Below are 19,156 nucleotides of genomic sequence, written 5' to 3' on the forward strand. Positions count from 1 at the left end.
AAAATTTAATTCTGAAGGAAAAATGTTTGACCAATATACATTACACACATTTTTGTATGAATGTTTCTTCTAAATTGTTTAAAACTAAAAATATTAAGAATTAAAAGATTTACTATATTAGTATAACACTTAAAATTACAGGCATGAACAAAAAATTCACTGGCAGTGATTCAAAATGAGAGTAATATACAACAAACCCAATGACAAATATATTACTAGCTTCTATTATTCTTCATTATTTCCATTGCTTGATTGACTCAAGTTACTAATGCCAAAGTACAGTATACTATAACAGGAACTGTGCTTGACCTGATGACTTTCTCATCCATGTAGCCTCTAACTAGTAGTGTACACCAGGTGTCAAATGGATCATAGTACAAAAGATGATTATCGAGTGGGGCTCTGAAGAATCCAAGGGAGCACAATCCAAGCATGCCCAATCTATACAATAGCTGAGATGGATTTTCTACTTTTGGAAAATTACTTACAGATGCTACTAACTATAACTGTGAATGACTAAATCTCTACTCTCTAAATCTTTGTCAGAGATAACTTTAAGCACAATTTCTTTTTAAAGTATGCTCTTCCTTTCAAAGCTTTAATAAGAAATCTAAATCAGGGACAAATTCCAGTCTCCTACAAGTAGAAAAATTAGAATACACATAGCAACTTATAAATATGCTCCCCCATTCCTTTTCTACCATCCTAATTCAAGCCCCTCCATCATCTCCCCACCACTTGGCAATATCCTAACTACTCCTGTTGAAATTATTTTCCCCTCAGTAAATTTTTCTAAATGATATCTTACAAAACTTAAAAAAGAACACTAGTTATTTCTAATGTTTTGAACAAATTAATCAGCAACTTAGCTCAAATTCTAGCACAACAGGGTCACTTACATGTGTTGGGTCACTTGAGGTGGGCCTATAACTACTACTTAGGATCTCACTTTTCCTATGTTGGGAAGCTAGAAGAGTGCTTCACACAAAGCGAAACTCTCCTACCAGGGTAGGACCTGGAATACAACTAACAATCTTCTGACCTCACATTTGAAAACGGGCTCCCTTGAAATCTTTATATATTTACCAGACCAGTACTTTCCTTAGAAACACGACTCTATTTAGAATGTTGTTACCCATAGACACTTAATAGTCATGGAACCCAAGTGGACACTTAATTCTTGTTGCCTAGAGATATAACAATACACATAAGTCAAAAACAAGCGGGGAATGGCTATACCTAATTTTCAGAGCCTGTGTTCTTTCCGCTAGATTATACTGCTGAAACACATTCTTAATTCTCCAAGAATTTAATATTATGTTAACAATACACTAAAAATCATTCTTAAAGGGCTTCCCTGGTGGTCCAGTGGTTGGGAATCTGCCTGCCAGTGCAGGGGACGCAGGTTCGAGCCCTGGTCCAGGAGGATCCCACGTGCCGCAGAGCAGCTGGACCCGTGCGCCACAACTACTGAGCCTGTGCCCTGGAGCCCACGAGCCATGACTGGTGAGGCCCGCGAGCCTGGAGCCCGTGCTCTGCAATGAGAGAGGCCACTGCAACGAGAAGCCTGTGTACTGCCACGAATAGTAGCCCCCACTTGCCGCAACTAGAGAAAGCCTGCATGCAGCAACGAAGCAGCCAAAAATAAACAAAAAATAATACTAATTCTTAAGATATAAAAATTATCTCTTTATATGCTATTATATGTACATATTAAAAAGTCAACTTTCCAGAATAGAAATGCAGTGTAAAATCGAAAAGACACATACGTACCCAAGAAAACAATCTGTATCATTCATCCACTGATTTATAAACTGTACAGTTACAGGTCCAGGGTTGTGAGGCAACTGAATTCGTTCTAAAGTATGTAGCAGCAAATCAGGGTTGTAGTACAAGGCAGCAATTGCAACCTGAAGACACATAGTACGAAGCTCACTAGTTTTGACCCCTCGGGTTAATCTCTCCAAAACAAGTTGAACAAAGAGCGGAATGCACTAGAGGAAAAAAGAAAAAGAGAAATCAAGTAACTTTTATAGAAAGCTGAATGTTGGTAAAGTGTTATCAATAAATCAGATACTCTTAACGACAGTGAAACTTTTGCTTGTTTAAATCATTTTTAGAATTATTAAACCCAGAGAGCTTAAATGGCCAAAAAGAGGTCCTACCGTAGTGCCAAAACGTCTCCTTCCCTTTTACGCGAAGATTACATTTAGTTGAAGATTGTTCTACAAGAGTCCACACTCAAATGATGGCAATAATCCAAATGTAGACTTAGTCACTTCCATGTTTGAGTTAAAATGACTAGGGTGGAATTTTTCTTTGATAAATCAAATTGGAAATACAGTTGACCCTTGAACAACGCAGGTTTGAACTATATGGATCCACTTAAATGCAGGTTTTTTTCAATAGTGAATACTACAGTACTACACTATCCACAGTTGGTTGAATCCGCGGATAGGGAGAAAATGTGTATACACAGGGCCAACTGTAAGTTATACATGGATTTCTGATTGTGCAGAGGGTCAATGCCTCTAACTCCTGCATTGTTCAAGGGTCAAGTGTAAAAAAAAAAAGAGACTAAAAATAAGCATGATGTGATCAGAATTTCTCTTGAGAAAAAAAATTCCTAAAAAAGTCACAGGGATGTAATGAACGACATGGTGACTAAACTTAAGAATACTGTATTGTACATTTGAAAGTTACTAAGAAAGAGTAGACATTAAAAGCTCTCATCACAAGAAAAAAAAATTTTTTAACTATGTATGGTGATGGATGTTAACTAGAATTATTGTCATGATCATTTCACTGTATATACAAATACTGAATCATGTTGTATACCTGAAATTAAGATAATTTTATATGTCAAATATATCTCAATAAAATTTTTGAAAAAGAAAATTCCTGTTGATATAAGTAAAAGACTGAAGAAAAATGGTGGATTTCATACATTAAAATCCTATGACTCTAATTCTAAAGTGCAATATTGTTTAATTTTATTAGAAATATTTCCTAACAGTTACTTTCAGTTAAAAGGGATGGGCTAACTGTGGAAAACAGATGGAGATTTCTCAAAAAACTAAAAATACTACTACCATATGACCCAGCAATTCCACACTTGGGTATATATCCAAAAAAACAAAAACAAAAACACTAATTCCAAAAGATACATGCACCCCAATATTCACAGCAGCATTATTTACAATTGCCAAGATATGAAATCAACCTACGTGTCCATCAACATGATGAATGGATAAAGAAGATGTGGTATATATACACAATGAAATACTACTCAGCCATAATAAAGAATGAAATTTTGCCATTTGCAGCAACATGGATGGACTTGGAGGGCATTATGCTAAGTGAAATCAGTCAGACAGAGAAAGATAAAAACTGTATGATATCACTTATATGTGGAATCTAAAAAATACAACAAACTAGTGAATATAACAAAAAAGAGGTAGACTCACAGATATAGAGAACAAACTAGGGGTTAACAGCAGGGAAAGGGAAGGGGGAGGTGCAATATAGGGGCAGAGGAGTAGGAGGTACAAATTATTAGGTATAAAATAAGCTACAAGGATATATTGTACAACATGGGAAATATAACCAATATTTTATAATAACTACAAATGGATTATAACCTTTAAAAATTGTGAATCGCTATATTGCACACCTGTGACTTATACAATATTGTACAGCAACTACAGTTCAATTTTTAGAAAGGGATGGGCTAAAATGATTTGTGTAAAATAAAATTCTGAGGTCTTAATATAAGTTCATTTTTAAATTAAACTTTAAAAAATCAAAGTTTCAGGGGAGAATGGGATGAATAGGTGGAATACAGAGGGTTTTTAGGGCAGTGTAGTGAAAATAGTCTGCATGATACTATAATGGTAGATACATGTCATTATACATTTGTCCAAACCTATAAAGTGCGCACACCAAGAGTACACCCTAGTGTAAACTGCAGTCTCTGGGTGATAATGATGTGTCAGTAGGTTCATCAGTTATAACCAATGTACCACCCTGGCAGAGATGTTGATAATGGGGAAGGCTATGCATGTGTGGGGTAAGGGGTACAGGAGAAATCTCTGTATCTTCTGCTCAATTTCTCTGAGAGCCTATAACTACTCTGAAAAATAAAATCTATTAAAAAATAATCAGAGTTTCATGTAAAAATTTAAGACAAATTCAATATGTTTCCTTTAGTAAGCCAAACTGTAGGTACATTAGTATCAGAAGAATACTAGACTTGTTTAGGATGATATATAATATCAAAACATATGACTACATGTGGTACTTTTAAGATTGAGATTTTTATAAAGAAATGACTAGTCTGATTAACTCTATTGATTTTGTCTCATATTCTGATATAGAGTATATATAGGACATAGGCTCTATTAAAAATTATTACTACAGTTAAATAATTATTGTGAATCAATGAAGCCAAAAGGTAATGTAAACTAAGTTTGAAAAACTCTTCTTGATATGTTTTAATAACAAAGCTTCATTTTAACAAATATCTACTATTACAGGCAACGCCATTAAGAATACAAAGAGGGCTTCCCTGGTGGCGCAGTGGTTGAGAGTCTGCCTGCTAATGCAGGGGACACGGGTTCAAGCCCTGGTCTGGGAGGATCCCGCATGCCGCGGAGCAACTGGGCCTGTGGGCCACAACTACTGAGCCTGCGCGTCTGGAGCCTGTGCTCCGCAACAAGAGAGGCCGCGATAGTGAGAGGCCCGCGCACCGCGATGAGGGGTGGCCCCCGCTTGCCGCAACTAGAGAAAGCCCTCGCACAGAAATGAAGACCCAACACAGCCAAAAATTAATTAATTAATTAATTAATTAAAAAAAAAAGAATACAAAGAAACTGTGAGGTTTCAAAATTAGTAAAACTAAAATGATCCGTTTATATTAAAATAAAGTCAATTATGGGGATTGATTATGCAGAATACCTCCATATACTACTATGGAGTGATCTGCAAGATATATTATTAAGTGAAGAAGGCAAGATGGAAAAAATATTTGTTTAGTATGCTACTGTTTAAGAAGGTGAGGAGAGAACGGATGTAACTATTTGCTTATTTTTTAAAATGAAAGGATGAACTAAAAACTGGGGGGTGGGGGGAGGGTAGAAATGGGGAAAGAAAGTAATGGTAGAGGGGACAGGAATGGAAGCTAGATTTCCCTGAATATACCTTGTTTTGTAAATTAGACTTTAGACTATGCATATGTTTTATTTATTCACAAAAAATTTAAGCAATCCCTAAAAGTTAAAATGAAATGAAATAAATAATCAAACAAACAGGGATTATGTTAAATTACTTTAAAATTTATGATTTGACTTGTTTGGCTATAAATATCCCTAGCATATGAATATACCCTTGAGATAGAAAGAGCTACTAAAAAATCTTAAACTGTTAATACTAATCATATGTTGGTGATAATATATACATATTAGTGGGGTAAAGTAAGTGAGTAATTATGATGAGAACCAGGATTTTGGGTGTGGGAGATACTGATTAGGATCAATTAGTTTAAGTAAAAACAATGTAGTCCTAAATTTGAACTGGAAATATCTGTGTCTACTAATGATGCATTAATCTTAAAATAATATAATATGTATTTCCTGGTTCTCTTTTGTGGAAATGAAGACCAACTCAATAGCAAGGAATATCCCTTGTGCAGTCTTGGAATACCATTTCCCAGGGTAGGGCAGGAAATGTACAAGATGAACCTGGAACATCTAATCACACCAGATAGCAGAAAACTTCCAAACACTATGAGAGTCAGGTCAAGAGCACTCATATGGCAAACTCAAGAGGCTCCCACTGGCCTAAGTTTAAAGAACTTTGTATACCTGAAATATACTGAATATATTTGATGTGTATCAAATAAATTTGAATCTATAAGTTCAAATAATACTAAAAAGCCAAAAAAAAAAAAAAAAACCATAAAAAACACCTCACTGGTCATCTTTGGAGGGTGCGCCAAAGATGGAGCATAAGGAAACAAACTTATTGTCTCAATCATGACAAATAAAGGCAAATACTCAAACTATTCCCCAGAGTAATCTAATAATTGATGAGAAAACACTTCTCTTCATAGAAGTATTTCCACTCATAAATGAAGAAGGAATGACAGAATTAGAATATCATCACCAACAGCACTAAGATCATAAGACGAGAGACAACCATTCTGTCCCTAGTAGAAATACACAACACCACCTATGAAGTATTCTTGCCAAAAAGTCACAACTGAATCCAACCAAATCTCTAGATCTAACTACCAATTTACAGGAAATATTGAGGAATTTAATTCTAAGGCATTACAATCCTTCAGCACAGTAATGGTAACCTCACTAACATTAGACAGTGAGTTAACTCACTTAACTTTCTGACATAGAAATGCTCGGGTACCAACTTTCCAATCCCTCTAAAAACCCAGTTTTAGGAATAGAAACCCACTGTACATACATTACATATGAAATTCTTACTTACTAACTTCAAATGAGTCTATCCAGCTAAAAGCAATTCTTTTATTCAACTCTTCTTTACTACTTACTAGACTCCTCCAAACTGAAATTTCAACTTTTTTCATTTTCTACAACTCTTCCTATTTAACTGCGAAAATAAAGCCATTGGACTTAAGCTTCCACATCCCTTATTTCTACCTCAAGACAGATCCTATATCAGCATTATCTAAACGGCACTGTCACAACAGTTAATAGATGTTCCTTGGGTTTGGAAAACAAAAAGATTCCACTGTTAAATTAATTTGGAAAATACAGAATACTAATCACTCCCTTAGGCACATTTCCAGATAAAGGCACTAAGAATTCAAGCAATAATGAAATGAATTTTGTTTTATCCAGTTTTTCCCAGACCATTGAATACACTTTTTTATGAACACCTACTGACACCATTAGATGGTCACCATTTGAGTAATATCACTCTATTCCCATCTCCTGGTATCTATACTTTCTGTTTCTGTGAAAAAGATCATCTGTTTTCCAAGGTAAACCTGTGCTCACAGGTTTCTCCCTGCCCTCCTCATCTTATGTCTTGTTTTTTCTGGTGTTTTCTATGCAATGTCTGCAATGACTCTCACTATGAATCTTGTTCTAATCTTCTACTCTCAATGCTACTTGCTTAGAACAGAACTAATACCTTCAGACCTCAACCTCACTGAAGATGAAATAAAGACATTCTCAGAAAAAAAAAAAAAAACAGAATTAATTGCTAGCAGACCTATCCTACAATACTAAAGGAAGTTCTTCAGGCTGAAAGCAAGTGACCTAGAGGGTAATTCAAAGACAAAGAAAGACACACACACACTCCAGTAAAGGTAATTATGTAATTATAAAAAATAGTAAAAATAGTATTTCTTTCACTTTCTAAACTGTTTTAAAAAGCAATCACATAAAATAACATGTTATAATTATACTGTTGAAACTATAAAATGTAATATATTCAACATTAACAATACAAAGGATGTAGAAGCAAGATTCTACTGGAATAAGGAAATGACACCAGATGGTAACTTCAACCCACAGCAAACAAATAAAGAGAACTGAGAAATGGTAAATAAGAAGGCTAATATAACAAACTCTGTAGATATATACTTGGTTGCCTTTTCTCTTAGCTTCTTTGAAATAAAATTACAAATAGAAATAATTACAAACAGTGTATTGTTGGGTTTATAACATATATAGATGCAATATATATGACAGTAGCAGTACAAAAAGGGGGAAGAGGGAATAGAGCTATATAAGAGTAATGCATCTATATCTCACTAAAAATTAGGTTAATCTCAATCTGAAGTATATTCTGATAAGGTAAGATATATGGTAAGCCCTAGAGCAACCACTAAGAAAAATGTTTAAAATAGTGGAAAAAAAATTAAAGGAATTAAAATGTGACATTAGAAAATATGTACTTAATTCAAAAGAAAGCAGTAAAGAAAGAATAGGGGAACAACAACAACAAAACATGAGACATATAAATAAAAAATAAAATGACAGATTGAATCTATGTGTAACAGTAACAACAGTAAATGTGAATGGGTCAATTCAAAGATACAAATAGGTTGAAAGTAAAAGAATGGAAAAAGATATATCATGCAAACAGCAACCATAAGAAAGCTGAAATGGATATACTAATATTAGACAAAAACAACATCAAAACAAACCAAAAGGGACTTCCCTGGTGGCGCAGTGGTTGAGAATCTGCCTGCCGATGCAGGGGACACAGGTTTGAGCCCTGGTTTGGGAAAATCCCACATGCCACGGAGCAACTAGGCCCGTGAGCCACAACTACTGAGCCTGCGCGTCTGGAGCCTGTGCTCCTCAACAAGAGAGGCCGCGATAGTGAGAGGCCCGTGCACCGCGATGAAGAGTGGCCCACGCACCGCGATGAAGAGTGGCCCCCACTTGCCGCAACTAGAGAAAGCCCTCGCACAGAAACGAAGACCCAACACAGCCAAAAATAAATAAATTAATTAATTAAAAAAAAAAACAAAACAGAAGTGTTACTAGAGATAAAGAGAGACAATTTTAATGATAAAAGGGTCAATTCATCAGGAAGATAAAACCATTATAAACATACATACACCTAACAGACCCCCAAAATACATGAAACAACAACTAACAGAAACAAAGGGAGAACTAGATAATTCAACAACAGTTGGAGAATTTAATACTTCACTTTTGATAACAAATAGAACAATTAGGTAGAAGATCAGCAAAAAATAAAAGACTTAATCAACATTATAAACCAACTAGATCTAACAAACACCTATAGAACACTCAGCCCAATAACAGCAAAGTACATATTATTCTCAAGTGCACATGGAACAATCTCCAGTACAGACTATATGTAGGGCCATAAAATAAGCCTCAATAAATTTAAAAGGAATGAAATCACACAAGGTATGTTCTCCAATTACAATGGAGTAAAATTAGAAATCATTAACAGAAAGAATTCTGGTAAATTCACAAACACATGGAAATTAAACAACACACTCTTAAATAACCAGTGGGTCCAGAATAAATCACAAGGGAAATAAGGACATATTTTGAGATGAATGAATATGAACACATGCCAAAACTTATGAATGTAGCTAAAGCAGTGGTTAGAGGGAAATTTATAGCTATCAATCTCTATATTAAAAAAGAAGAAATATCTCAATCTAATAACCTAAAGTTCCACCTCAAGACTCTGGAAAAAGAGCAAGCTAAACTCAAAGCAAGTAGAAGAGAATAAATTATGAGGATTAGAGCAAAAACTAATGAAATAGCAAACAAAAAAAAACAGACAACAAAATCATAAATTGGTTCCTTGAAAAGATGAACAAAATTGACAAACCTCTACCTCAACTAACAAAAGGGGGAAAAAAAGAGAGCAAGAGAAAGAGAAGATAATAATTACTAAAATCAGGAACAAAACAGGGTCATTATTACCAACCTACAAAAACAAAAAGAAATATAATGAAATATTATGAACTGCACGCCAACCAATTAGTTAATTTAGATGAAATGGACAACTTCCTAGAAAGATGCAAACTCCTACATTAACTCAAAAAGAAATAGAAATACAAGTAGACCTATAACAAATAATGAGATTGAATTGGTAATTTTAAAACTACCCACAAAAAAAGCTCAGGCAAAGATGGCTTCACTGCTAAATTCTAACATTTAAAAAACACCAACCTTCAGAAACTCTTCCAAAAAATAGAAGAGGAGGGAGCACTTCCCAACTCATTCCACGAGGCCAGCATAACTCTGATTCCAAAGCCAAACAAAGATACCACAAGAAAAAAAAATTACAGATCAATATCTCTTATAAATACAAGTACAAAAATAGTTTTAAAAAAATACCACCTAACTGAATCTAGAAATATATAAAAAGGATCATACTCCATGATCAAGAAGGATTTACACCAGGAATTCAAGGTTGATTTAACATCTGAAAATCAATTAATGCAAAACACCGTATCAACAGAATAAAGGACAAAACCCACATGATCATCTCAATAGATGCAGAAAAAGCATTTGATAAAATTCAACACGCCTTCATGATCAAAACATTCAAAAAACCACGAATAAACAGGAACACACTCAATCTGATAAAAGACATCTATGAAAAACCCACAGCTAACATCAGACTTAATGGTGAAAGGAATGCTTCCCCCCCTAAGATCAGGAACAAGACAAAACGTCTCCTCTCGCCACATCCATTCAACATTGCACTGAAGGTTCTAGCCAAGGCAATTAGGCAAGAAAAATAAAATAAAAAGCACCCAAGTTGGAAAGGTAAAACTCTATCTGCAGATGAGATGACCTTGTGTACAGAAAATCCTAAGAAATTCTCTGAAACTCTATTAAAACTAATAAACAAATTTGGCAAGGTTGCAAGAAACAAGATAAATATAGAAAAAATGCATTTCTAAACACAGGCAATAAAAAACTTGAAAATAAAATTAAGAAAACAATACCATTTACAACAGCATTAAAAAGGATAAAATATTTTAGTGAGATTTTAACGAAAGAAACTTGTACTTGAAAACTACAAAACATTTTTGAAAAAAATTAAAGATGACCTAAATAAAAGGAAAGACATCTCATGTTCAGGGATTGAAAGACTAAATATTCCCAAAGTGACAATACTTCCCAAAGTGATCTACAGATTTAGCACAATGCCTATCACAATCCCAGTTGGCTTCTTTGCTCAAATTGACAAGCTGATCCTAAAACTCATATGGAAATTCAAGGGACCAGAATAGCCAAAACAATCTTACATAGGAACAAAACTGGAGGACACAAACTTCCTAATTTCAAAACTTACTACAAAGCTACAGTAATAAAGATACTGCAGTCCTGGATTAAGCACAAAAAAATTAATCAAATCTGAATGAGAATCCAGAAATATATCCTCACATTTACAGTCAATTGATTTCACAAAGTGTGCCAAGATAATTCAATGGGGAAAGAATAGTTTTTTTCCAACAAACGGTGCTGAGACAACTTGATATCCACGTGCAAAATAATGAATTTGTACCCCTTCCGCAAACCATATTCAAAAACTAACTCAAAATGAATTAAAGACCTAAATGTTAGAGCTAAAACCATAAAACTCTTAGACGAAAACAGAGGAAAATCTTTGTGAACGTGAATTTAGCAATGGTTTCTTAAATATGATGCCAAATTGCATTGGGTATTTTTGTCATAGGATCTGTACCAGTAAACACAAACTATAGGCTATCTTTATAATTTTCCATCACAATATAAACAAAACATCAATCAGACATGCACATTTTAAATGTAAACATCAAGTAGGATGTTTTCTATACATATATTACCTGATCAATTCCCCTTCCTTTGCACTGAAGAATGATGACTTCAAGAAGTTTGGCTGCATGACATTCTGCATCTTCTCCTGCATCCCCACATAGTACCTGCAGTAATTAAAATTTCACTCAGCAGTAAATAGCAATTGCAAAACATTTAATCAAGTCTACATGAAGTAAATATCACATAAAAATTCAGCCACTAGAATCTCAGCGTTGCTTGCATCATAAGTTTACCTTGCCAACCCAAAGAAGGAAGTTCAAAATGAAGTTCATCTATCTACTTTATCTACTCTGATTCCTTATAAGGTGTAATAATTCACTTATTTAACTTTGGATTAATAAAATAGGCTATATGAGTTAACTGTCTAGACAAATGAAGCTTCCCTTTAGGGAATGCATCAAAACAGTAAAATACAATGAAATCAAAAGAAAACAAAATAACCTTCTCCTTAAACAATTAAATAAATCCTGTGTTTTTCTGTTCCTTTTGAATTCTTGTCTATATGCACCCATTTTTTCATAATGAAACCATAAATTTAATACTACACACCTTTTAATTTCCTCATTTGGACTTCATAATTTGAAGTACTTTCCATAGACATTATAACCATTTAGGACTATACAGTATTACAGAAGATGAGTATAATAAAGCTTACCAGCCTGTTCCCCTAATGTCAATTCTGTATTTTCACTGATATGAACAATTATACAGTGCACATGTTCATACACCAAATACAGCAGCCTTATAATAAGGTTCCCAGAAGAGAGATTTATAGAGTAGAGGCATGCTTATATTAGAAATAAAGAAATATGGAAAAATTAATAAGGGTTCAAACACAAGACAAGAAAAAGAACAGACTTAACCCAGAGAATAAAAGTAAGATAGAAATTAGGAATATAAACAAAAAGAGGTAAAACAAAGAGAAATCAAAAATAGATTCATTAAAAAAAAGACTTAATGAAGTAGACTTTTGCCAAAATTATTTTTAAAAAGCAAAGAAAGCAAAATTTTAAAACCTTATGAAAGACATAAATACAGATAAAGGAAAGATTAAAAATGAGAATACTATGAAGAATATTATATTCCTTATATATTTGAAAACTTAGATGAACTGGATAATTTCCTAGACAAATACAATTTAAGAAAACTGAATTTAAAAGATATTCCAGGTAAAGATGACAGATTGAACATCCCCATTCAATTTTATCCCTTCCCAAAGGCCATTAAAATAAAGGTAAAGATATTTTAGAGGCATATATCCACAAAGACAGAGAAAAAGAAAAAACAGACAGCTATAAAATTGTAGAAGCTGGAAAACAGATGGATCAGTGAGCTGAAACATAAGCAGGTAGCTAGCAAAACCAAGAACCAACCCTATTTACATAAACTTAAAATTCTACCTCTAGAGCAGTGTTTCTAGATCTAGATTCTAAACATGTGGGCTCTGGAACCAGAATGCCTTGGTCTAAATCCTAGCTCTACCATTTATGAGCTGTGTTTTTAGAAAAGCTACTGGGTGGGCCAAAAAGTGCCTTCAGTTTTTTAAGTAAAAATAAAAGATACATTTTTCATTTTCACCAAGAACTTTACTGAACAACGTATTCACCCTTTTGTTCCACTACCTTCTGCCATTTTTCAGGCAACCTCATAATTCCATCTTCCCAAAACTTTTTATCTTTTTGAGCCAAGAACTATTCCAGGTGCCTTTTACAGTTTTCCAGGGAATTGAAATTTTTTCCATTAAGAGATTTTGTAAATACCAAAATAAATGGAAATCCAAAGGTGCAAAGTCTGGTGAATACAGCAGATGAATCGGAACTTCCCAGCCAAGCTGTAACAGTTTATGCCAGGTCATCAAAGAAACATGTGCTCTTGCGTTATCCTGATGGAAGATTATGTGTTTTCTGTTGACTAATTCTGGACTCTTTTCATTGAGGGCTGCTTTCAGTTGGTCTAACTGGGAGCAGTACTTGTTGCAATTAATGGTTTGGTTTTCTGGAAGGAGCTCATAATAGAGCAGGGGTCCCCAAACCCCAGGCCACAGACCAGTAGCGGTCCACTGGTCACATCGCTCCCCATCGCTCGCATTACCACCTGAACTCCGCCTCCTGTCAGATCAGCGGTGGCATTAGATTCTCATAGGAGCGTGAACCCTACTGTGAACTGCGCATGCGAGGGATCTAGGTTGCGCGCTCCTTGTGAGAATCTAATGCCTGACGCTCTGAGGTGGAGCTGAGGCGGTGATGCTAGCGCTGGGGAGTGGCTGCAAATACAGATTATCATTAGCAGAGAGGTTTGACTGCACAGAGACCATAATAAATCAGTTGCTTGCAGACTCATATCAAAACCTTATCAGTGAGTGGCAAGTGAAAACAAGCTCAGGGCTCCCACTGATTCTGCATTATGGTAAGTTGTATAATTATTTAATTATCAATTACAATGTAATAATAATAGAAATAAAGTGCACAATAAATATAATGCGCTTGAATCATCCCAAAACCATTCCCCCACCCCGCCCCCGGTCCGTGGAAAAACTGTCTTCCACGAAAGCGGTCCCTGGTGCCAAAAATGTTGGGGAGAGCTGTAATAGAGGACTCCCTTCCAATCCCACCATATACACAACATCACCTCCCTTGGATGAAGACCAGCCTTTGGTGCCGTTGGTGGTGGTTCATTTTGCTTGCCCCACGATCTCTTCCGTTCCACATTGTTGTACAGTATGCACTTTTCATTGCCCATCACCATTTGTTTTAAAAACAGAACGTTTTCATTACGTTTCAGTAGAGAATCGCATGCAGAAATATGGTCAAGAAGGTTTTTTTCACTTAACTTACGTGGAACCCAAACATCAAAGCAATTCACATAACCAAGCTAGTGCAAATGATCTTCAACGCTTGATTTGGATATTTTGAGTATGTCGGCTATTTCCCACGTGGTATAATGTTGATTGTTCTCAATTATTGTTTCGATTTGATCGCTATCAACTTCAACTGGTCTACCTGACTGTGGTGCATCAGCCAGCAAGAAACCTCCTGCACGGAACTTCGCAAACCACTTTTGACACGTTTGGTCAGTCACAGCACCTCCTCCAAACACTGCACAAATCTTTTTGTGCGTTTCAGTTGCGTTTTTACCTTTCTTGAAATAATAAAGTTTAATATGCCAAAAATGTTGCTTTTTTTCTTCCATCTTCAATATTAAAATGGCTACACAAAAATTCACCAATTTTGATAAGTCTTTTTTTAAACTCACGGTGATATGACAGCTGTCACATACAATCTTAACAAAATTGTTTCAAATGAAGTTAAAGACAACTAAACGCTACTAGAGCCATCTTACGGAAAAAACCGAACGCACCTTTTGGCCCACCCAATATTTAACCTCTGTACCTTAGTCCCCATCTGTAAAAAGGAATACAGTAATATACTTATGTCATAGGATTATATGATACAGAAAGAAAAAGTCAGCCCCTTTTCCCCAAATTGCATTTACTTGGTTTCTTTGTTTGCTGGTTTTGTTGGTTTGAGGTTTTGTCCCAAAAGGACAAAAGGAAGAGAAACAAAATATAGTACAGTAGCTTAAAAAATGGGCTCTGGAGCCAGATAACCAGGATTCAAATCCGGATCCAACACATAACAGCTATGTGACTAGGTCAGTTTTCTAAACCTCAGGCACAATGCAAAATGCCTGTCTCCTCTTTGACAAAAGGTGATATAATGTTGTAAAGATTAAATAAATTCATGTGTATAAAGTGCTTAGGAAATACCAGTGCACAGTAAGAGTTCAATAATAAGACCAGAAATACAAAATATATTTAACTACTCAACAAGTAGAAGGACATCACTGTGAATGTCACTTTTACTATATCTGCTATAATACAGAGCAACTGTGAGTTATAAAGGACCATGTAGGATTGTTATGTTTTCTACCTTTGCTTTCTCTTCCCCTTTCCCTCACTAGCAGCTGTCTCTATAACTTAGGAAAAAACTGAAGACAGCCAGGTGATTACGACTTAACAAGCTGGGTTATTACAGAGCTATATGAATCTTCAAAAATCGTGATTCTACTCCTGCTGTTTACATGTGATGAAACTTAGTGACTTCCCAAAATCTCTTAGGCTCTTTATAACTGAACTGAGACCTCCATCAGATAAACTGATTATCAGTTCAGCGCTTTTAACAGAGTCTGGTACACATCTCTTCTAGGGAGGAAAATAGGTTGTACACTAGCTATCTTACTCCCAACTCCAAGGCCAAACTTAGGTTTCTGGCTATTTGAGCTTTCTAAAATCTGCCATCTCTATGCAATACAGTTTTATATTTATGTATATATTGATACATATATTCACCTAAAAGAGGAGGAAAGCATTACTCATCAATGATTACCAGATATAACCAAGAGGGCCAAATCTAACTTGTGACAAAGAGAACATAGTAAACAATCATGTTTGTGCATAAATACAACAGTAGCCATTATGTGGCTTACCAATTATCTTGTATTGAGCTAAATGATGCTGTTTTTCCAACTATTCCAATTTTTTGTCTTATGTTATTTATGTTCAAATTACCTATATCTAGTGTCTTCTAATATATACATTCAAGTAAAAGAAAAATCAATAATTGACAAACTGTGTGGTATTTTTCTAGCACTCTTTTTTAATCAAGGAGCAAGTCTGCATTTTTGAAAGAAAAAACACAAAGAAAATTATTTACCTAAGCATTATAAAGTACACAGCTATAAAAGTAGCAAACATTCTTAAGTATAACACACAATATGAAATTTTCAGATTATAATTCCAAACTCCATTTGAAAATACAAAATGACAAATATATGTTGATGAGAGCAATATAGAACTAAATGTATAAGAAACAAATTGAGAGAGTACCTGAAGTAAAATACAACATTAGTAAGTAAACCATTAGTAAGAATCACTATGACAAATGATTAGGACATGCTTACCTTTCTACACATTGTAAAAAGTATTTCTAAATGCTTTGGATTTGATAGTAAAGTATTTGTATCTATTGTCACATAATTATGCAGAAGAGGCATCATGTCTGGAAAAAAATTCAAAATCCCAGTGAGACTTGAGTAAGAGAAGTAGAAATAAATTATTACCACTGAAAGCATATTTCTGTAGCACCCACACATTACTATCTTCCCTTGCAACCACAAAATGCTAGAAATGAAAGTGTTAAATCCACCTTTTTTATAAATGAGGAAAATGTGGATCAGAAAGACTAAAATGCTCATCATTTATTATAGTGATTGTTATTAATTTTCTTCTTTCTTTCCATAGCACTCATCACCATCTGACATACTGTATATTTGCTTACTTGGCTGTGTGTTTCCTACCCTCTCCCTCCCCCCACTAGAATGGAAGTGTCAAAAGGGCAAGGGCTGTCTATTTTGTTCACTGATGTATTGCTGAGCTTAGAACAATACTTGGAATATAGTCGATATTCAGAAAATATTAATAAATATATGGATATATACTCTGACTGCAAAGTAATTCAAGATACAGTAGGCAATATGGTCTCCCTCCTACTACCTCTATTCCTAGGGCTGAAAAACACTCCTATGATAGCACCATCCTTTACTCGAAAATAATATCTATTTAGACACAGAAAAGCAAAAATGTTACATGGTCAAAGTCATACCTGTAAAATATTCAAAACAATCCTGCTGAAAAATCTCATATAATATACCTAGAAGTTGCCACATTTGAGGAGAAATACCATGGCAGGTTAAACTATATGCCAGTGAAAGAATTTCTTCATAGAATTCTAAAAAGAAGAAAATCTCTAGTTAGAATCCCAGGAAATAGCAAAAATTAAACACAAAGACCACTCAGAAGAGGATTTAGGCTATACACTCACACATGTTTTATATCTAACGTACTTTTGAGCATCTGTTTCTCAGCATTCACATCTTCAGCTACATCTATTTGCCACCTCCCGTTTCTTACCAAGATCTGCCCCCTACTCAATAAGACAAGCCAAAGATCTGTTTTTACTAAACTTACTTATAATACTGAAAAATTATATTTTTTATATTTTGTAATATAGAAAGTATAGTTTATATATATATATATGTATAAAACTATATTAGAAATGGATACAAGAAGGAACAGATTATTGTATGTGGCTCCTACACAGGATTTTAAATTTACAAATAATTAATGTTCTTCAGAGAGCTTAATTAATCTAGGTGAAAATATCTGTCTGTCTCACATATTTTTACAAACTATATACTGGACAGTATTTCATCAATTTACAAAGCTTGTAAAATTTGTACAGTATTTCTTAATTTACCTCAAGACAATTATACTCAAAGTAGAAGAGTCCAAAGGGAATGTTCTTGCATTTGTACACATATTTATTATTATTACCCTCACTCAAAAGCAACTTATATCTAAACATACAATCAGAAAACACAAACCTCAATACAAAAATTTCAAATAATTCCTACCATGTCACTGAACAAAAAAGTCTAACTTCAAAGTTTATTATTTTTTTCCCTTCTTATTAAAAGGAACTAATATTCACCCTGGAAGTTTGAACAAATTTTTTTTGTAACATAATTTAAAACAATACACTCAAAAGCTGGTAATACAGATATATGCCTTACCAAAAGCAAAATAAGACGGAAATCATAGATACTGGGAAATAATTTGTTATGTAAGACAATCACTTGAAATACAACTAATTGTCTGAATATAAAATTTCTGAGAGGTCTGTTCAGGAAAGCAAATGCCTCTTCCTAAAGTGAAGCCTAGAAGATAGAAACATTTCCTTTCACATTCCTGACAGCTACGGCACGTGTGCATTACCTGGCTACTCAGATGCTCAAGACCAGGACTCTGAATCTTGAGGGAGAAACTAGAAGGCACAAAGCTGTTCCAGTTTTGGGGGGCAGCAGGTGGGGGGGACAGGGTCTGTGTTGGAGTCTGGACTATGGTAGCAGCCGAGGACCCAGTGTCGACAAAGGCAGCACTGGCCTTCTAAGCAGACCACTTTTATGGCAGAATCCTGGCTGGCTCTGGCCAACTCCAGCCTTCCCACTGCTTTGGTGTGCTATGACTATCCTTCCACTAAATTCCATTTCTGCTCAAATTGACCAGAAGTTTTTTCATTTATTCTCAACCAAGAAGACTGACTATTAGGGTAGGATGGTTTTACTAACTTTGACCTACTGCATAAGATAGAACAGTTAAATCAGTAACAGCTAAGCCTGGCTTCTAATAATAAATCAACTTCATGAGTAAATTAGCAATGAAAACAGGCAAAGGAGGGAGGGAGAAGTGGGACAATAGAAAGAGACTGGACCAGGGACATAACACGGTCAGACTGCTGTGGCGGGGGGTCCTGGATTAACAGATTCAGCCCATGACATCTTCCAGAACAAGTTTGGTTGTTGTTTATTTTTAATCTGAGATCTTGCATAGCCAAGTATTGGTTCAAAAAAGGGCCACTAACATTATGTGCATCACAGCTGAAAACACAAGAGAGATCAGCTATCACCCTGGGACTAGGGATGAGATTAGAGGAGACAGGCAGCTGAAACCATGGCTTTCTCCTCTGCCCACAGCACCCAAGAAATAGGCCCCTTTCCTTCTTCTTAACATCCTGATGTTGTAATTGCTCAAATTAAATATTTGGTGTAGGCAGATTACAGAAGGTTGGTAAAAACTACTTTGCTTTACTTTACAGTTTTTTCCTCAAGATTACTTTACTTTAAATTTAAATGGAGATTACATCCTTGTAACTTATTTATTTTATACCTAGTAATCTGTATCTCTTAAT

General features: G+C 34.9%; 1 protein-coding gene across 3 annotated transcripts in view; it reads right to left on the reverse strand.

The window, feature by feature from the left end:
- IPO8 (importin 8) overlaps positions 1-19,156 on the reverse strand; it is a 68,147-nt gene that overhangs the window by 12,580 nt on the left and 36,411 nt on the right. For all 3 annotated transcript variants that reach the window (XM_036866661.1, XM_036866658.1, XM_036866659.1), the window contains 4 exons: positions 17,012-17,137; positions 16,311-16,408; positions 11,360-11,455; positions 1,774-1,994 (listed from right to left, as the gene is read on the reverse strand). In XM_036866661.1, the coding sequence (XP_036722556.1) occupies positions 1,774-1,994; positions 11,360-11,455; positions 16,311-16,408; positions 17,012-17,137 (541 nt within the window). The remainder of the gene's footprint in view (positions 1-1,773; positions 1,995-11,359; positions 11,456-16,310; positions 16,409-17,011; positions 17,138-19,156) is intronic.

Source organism: Balaenoptera musculus, chromosome 10 (genome assembly GCF_009873245.2).
Source record: "Balaenoptera musculus isolate JJ_BM4_2016_0621 chromosome 10, mBalMus1.pri.v3, whole genome shotgun sequence".
Taxonomy (NCBI): Eukaryota; Metazoa; Chordata; class Mammalia; order Artiodactyla; family Balaenopteridae; genus Balaenoptera; species Balaenoptera musculus.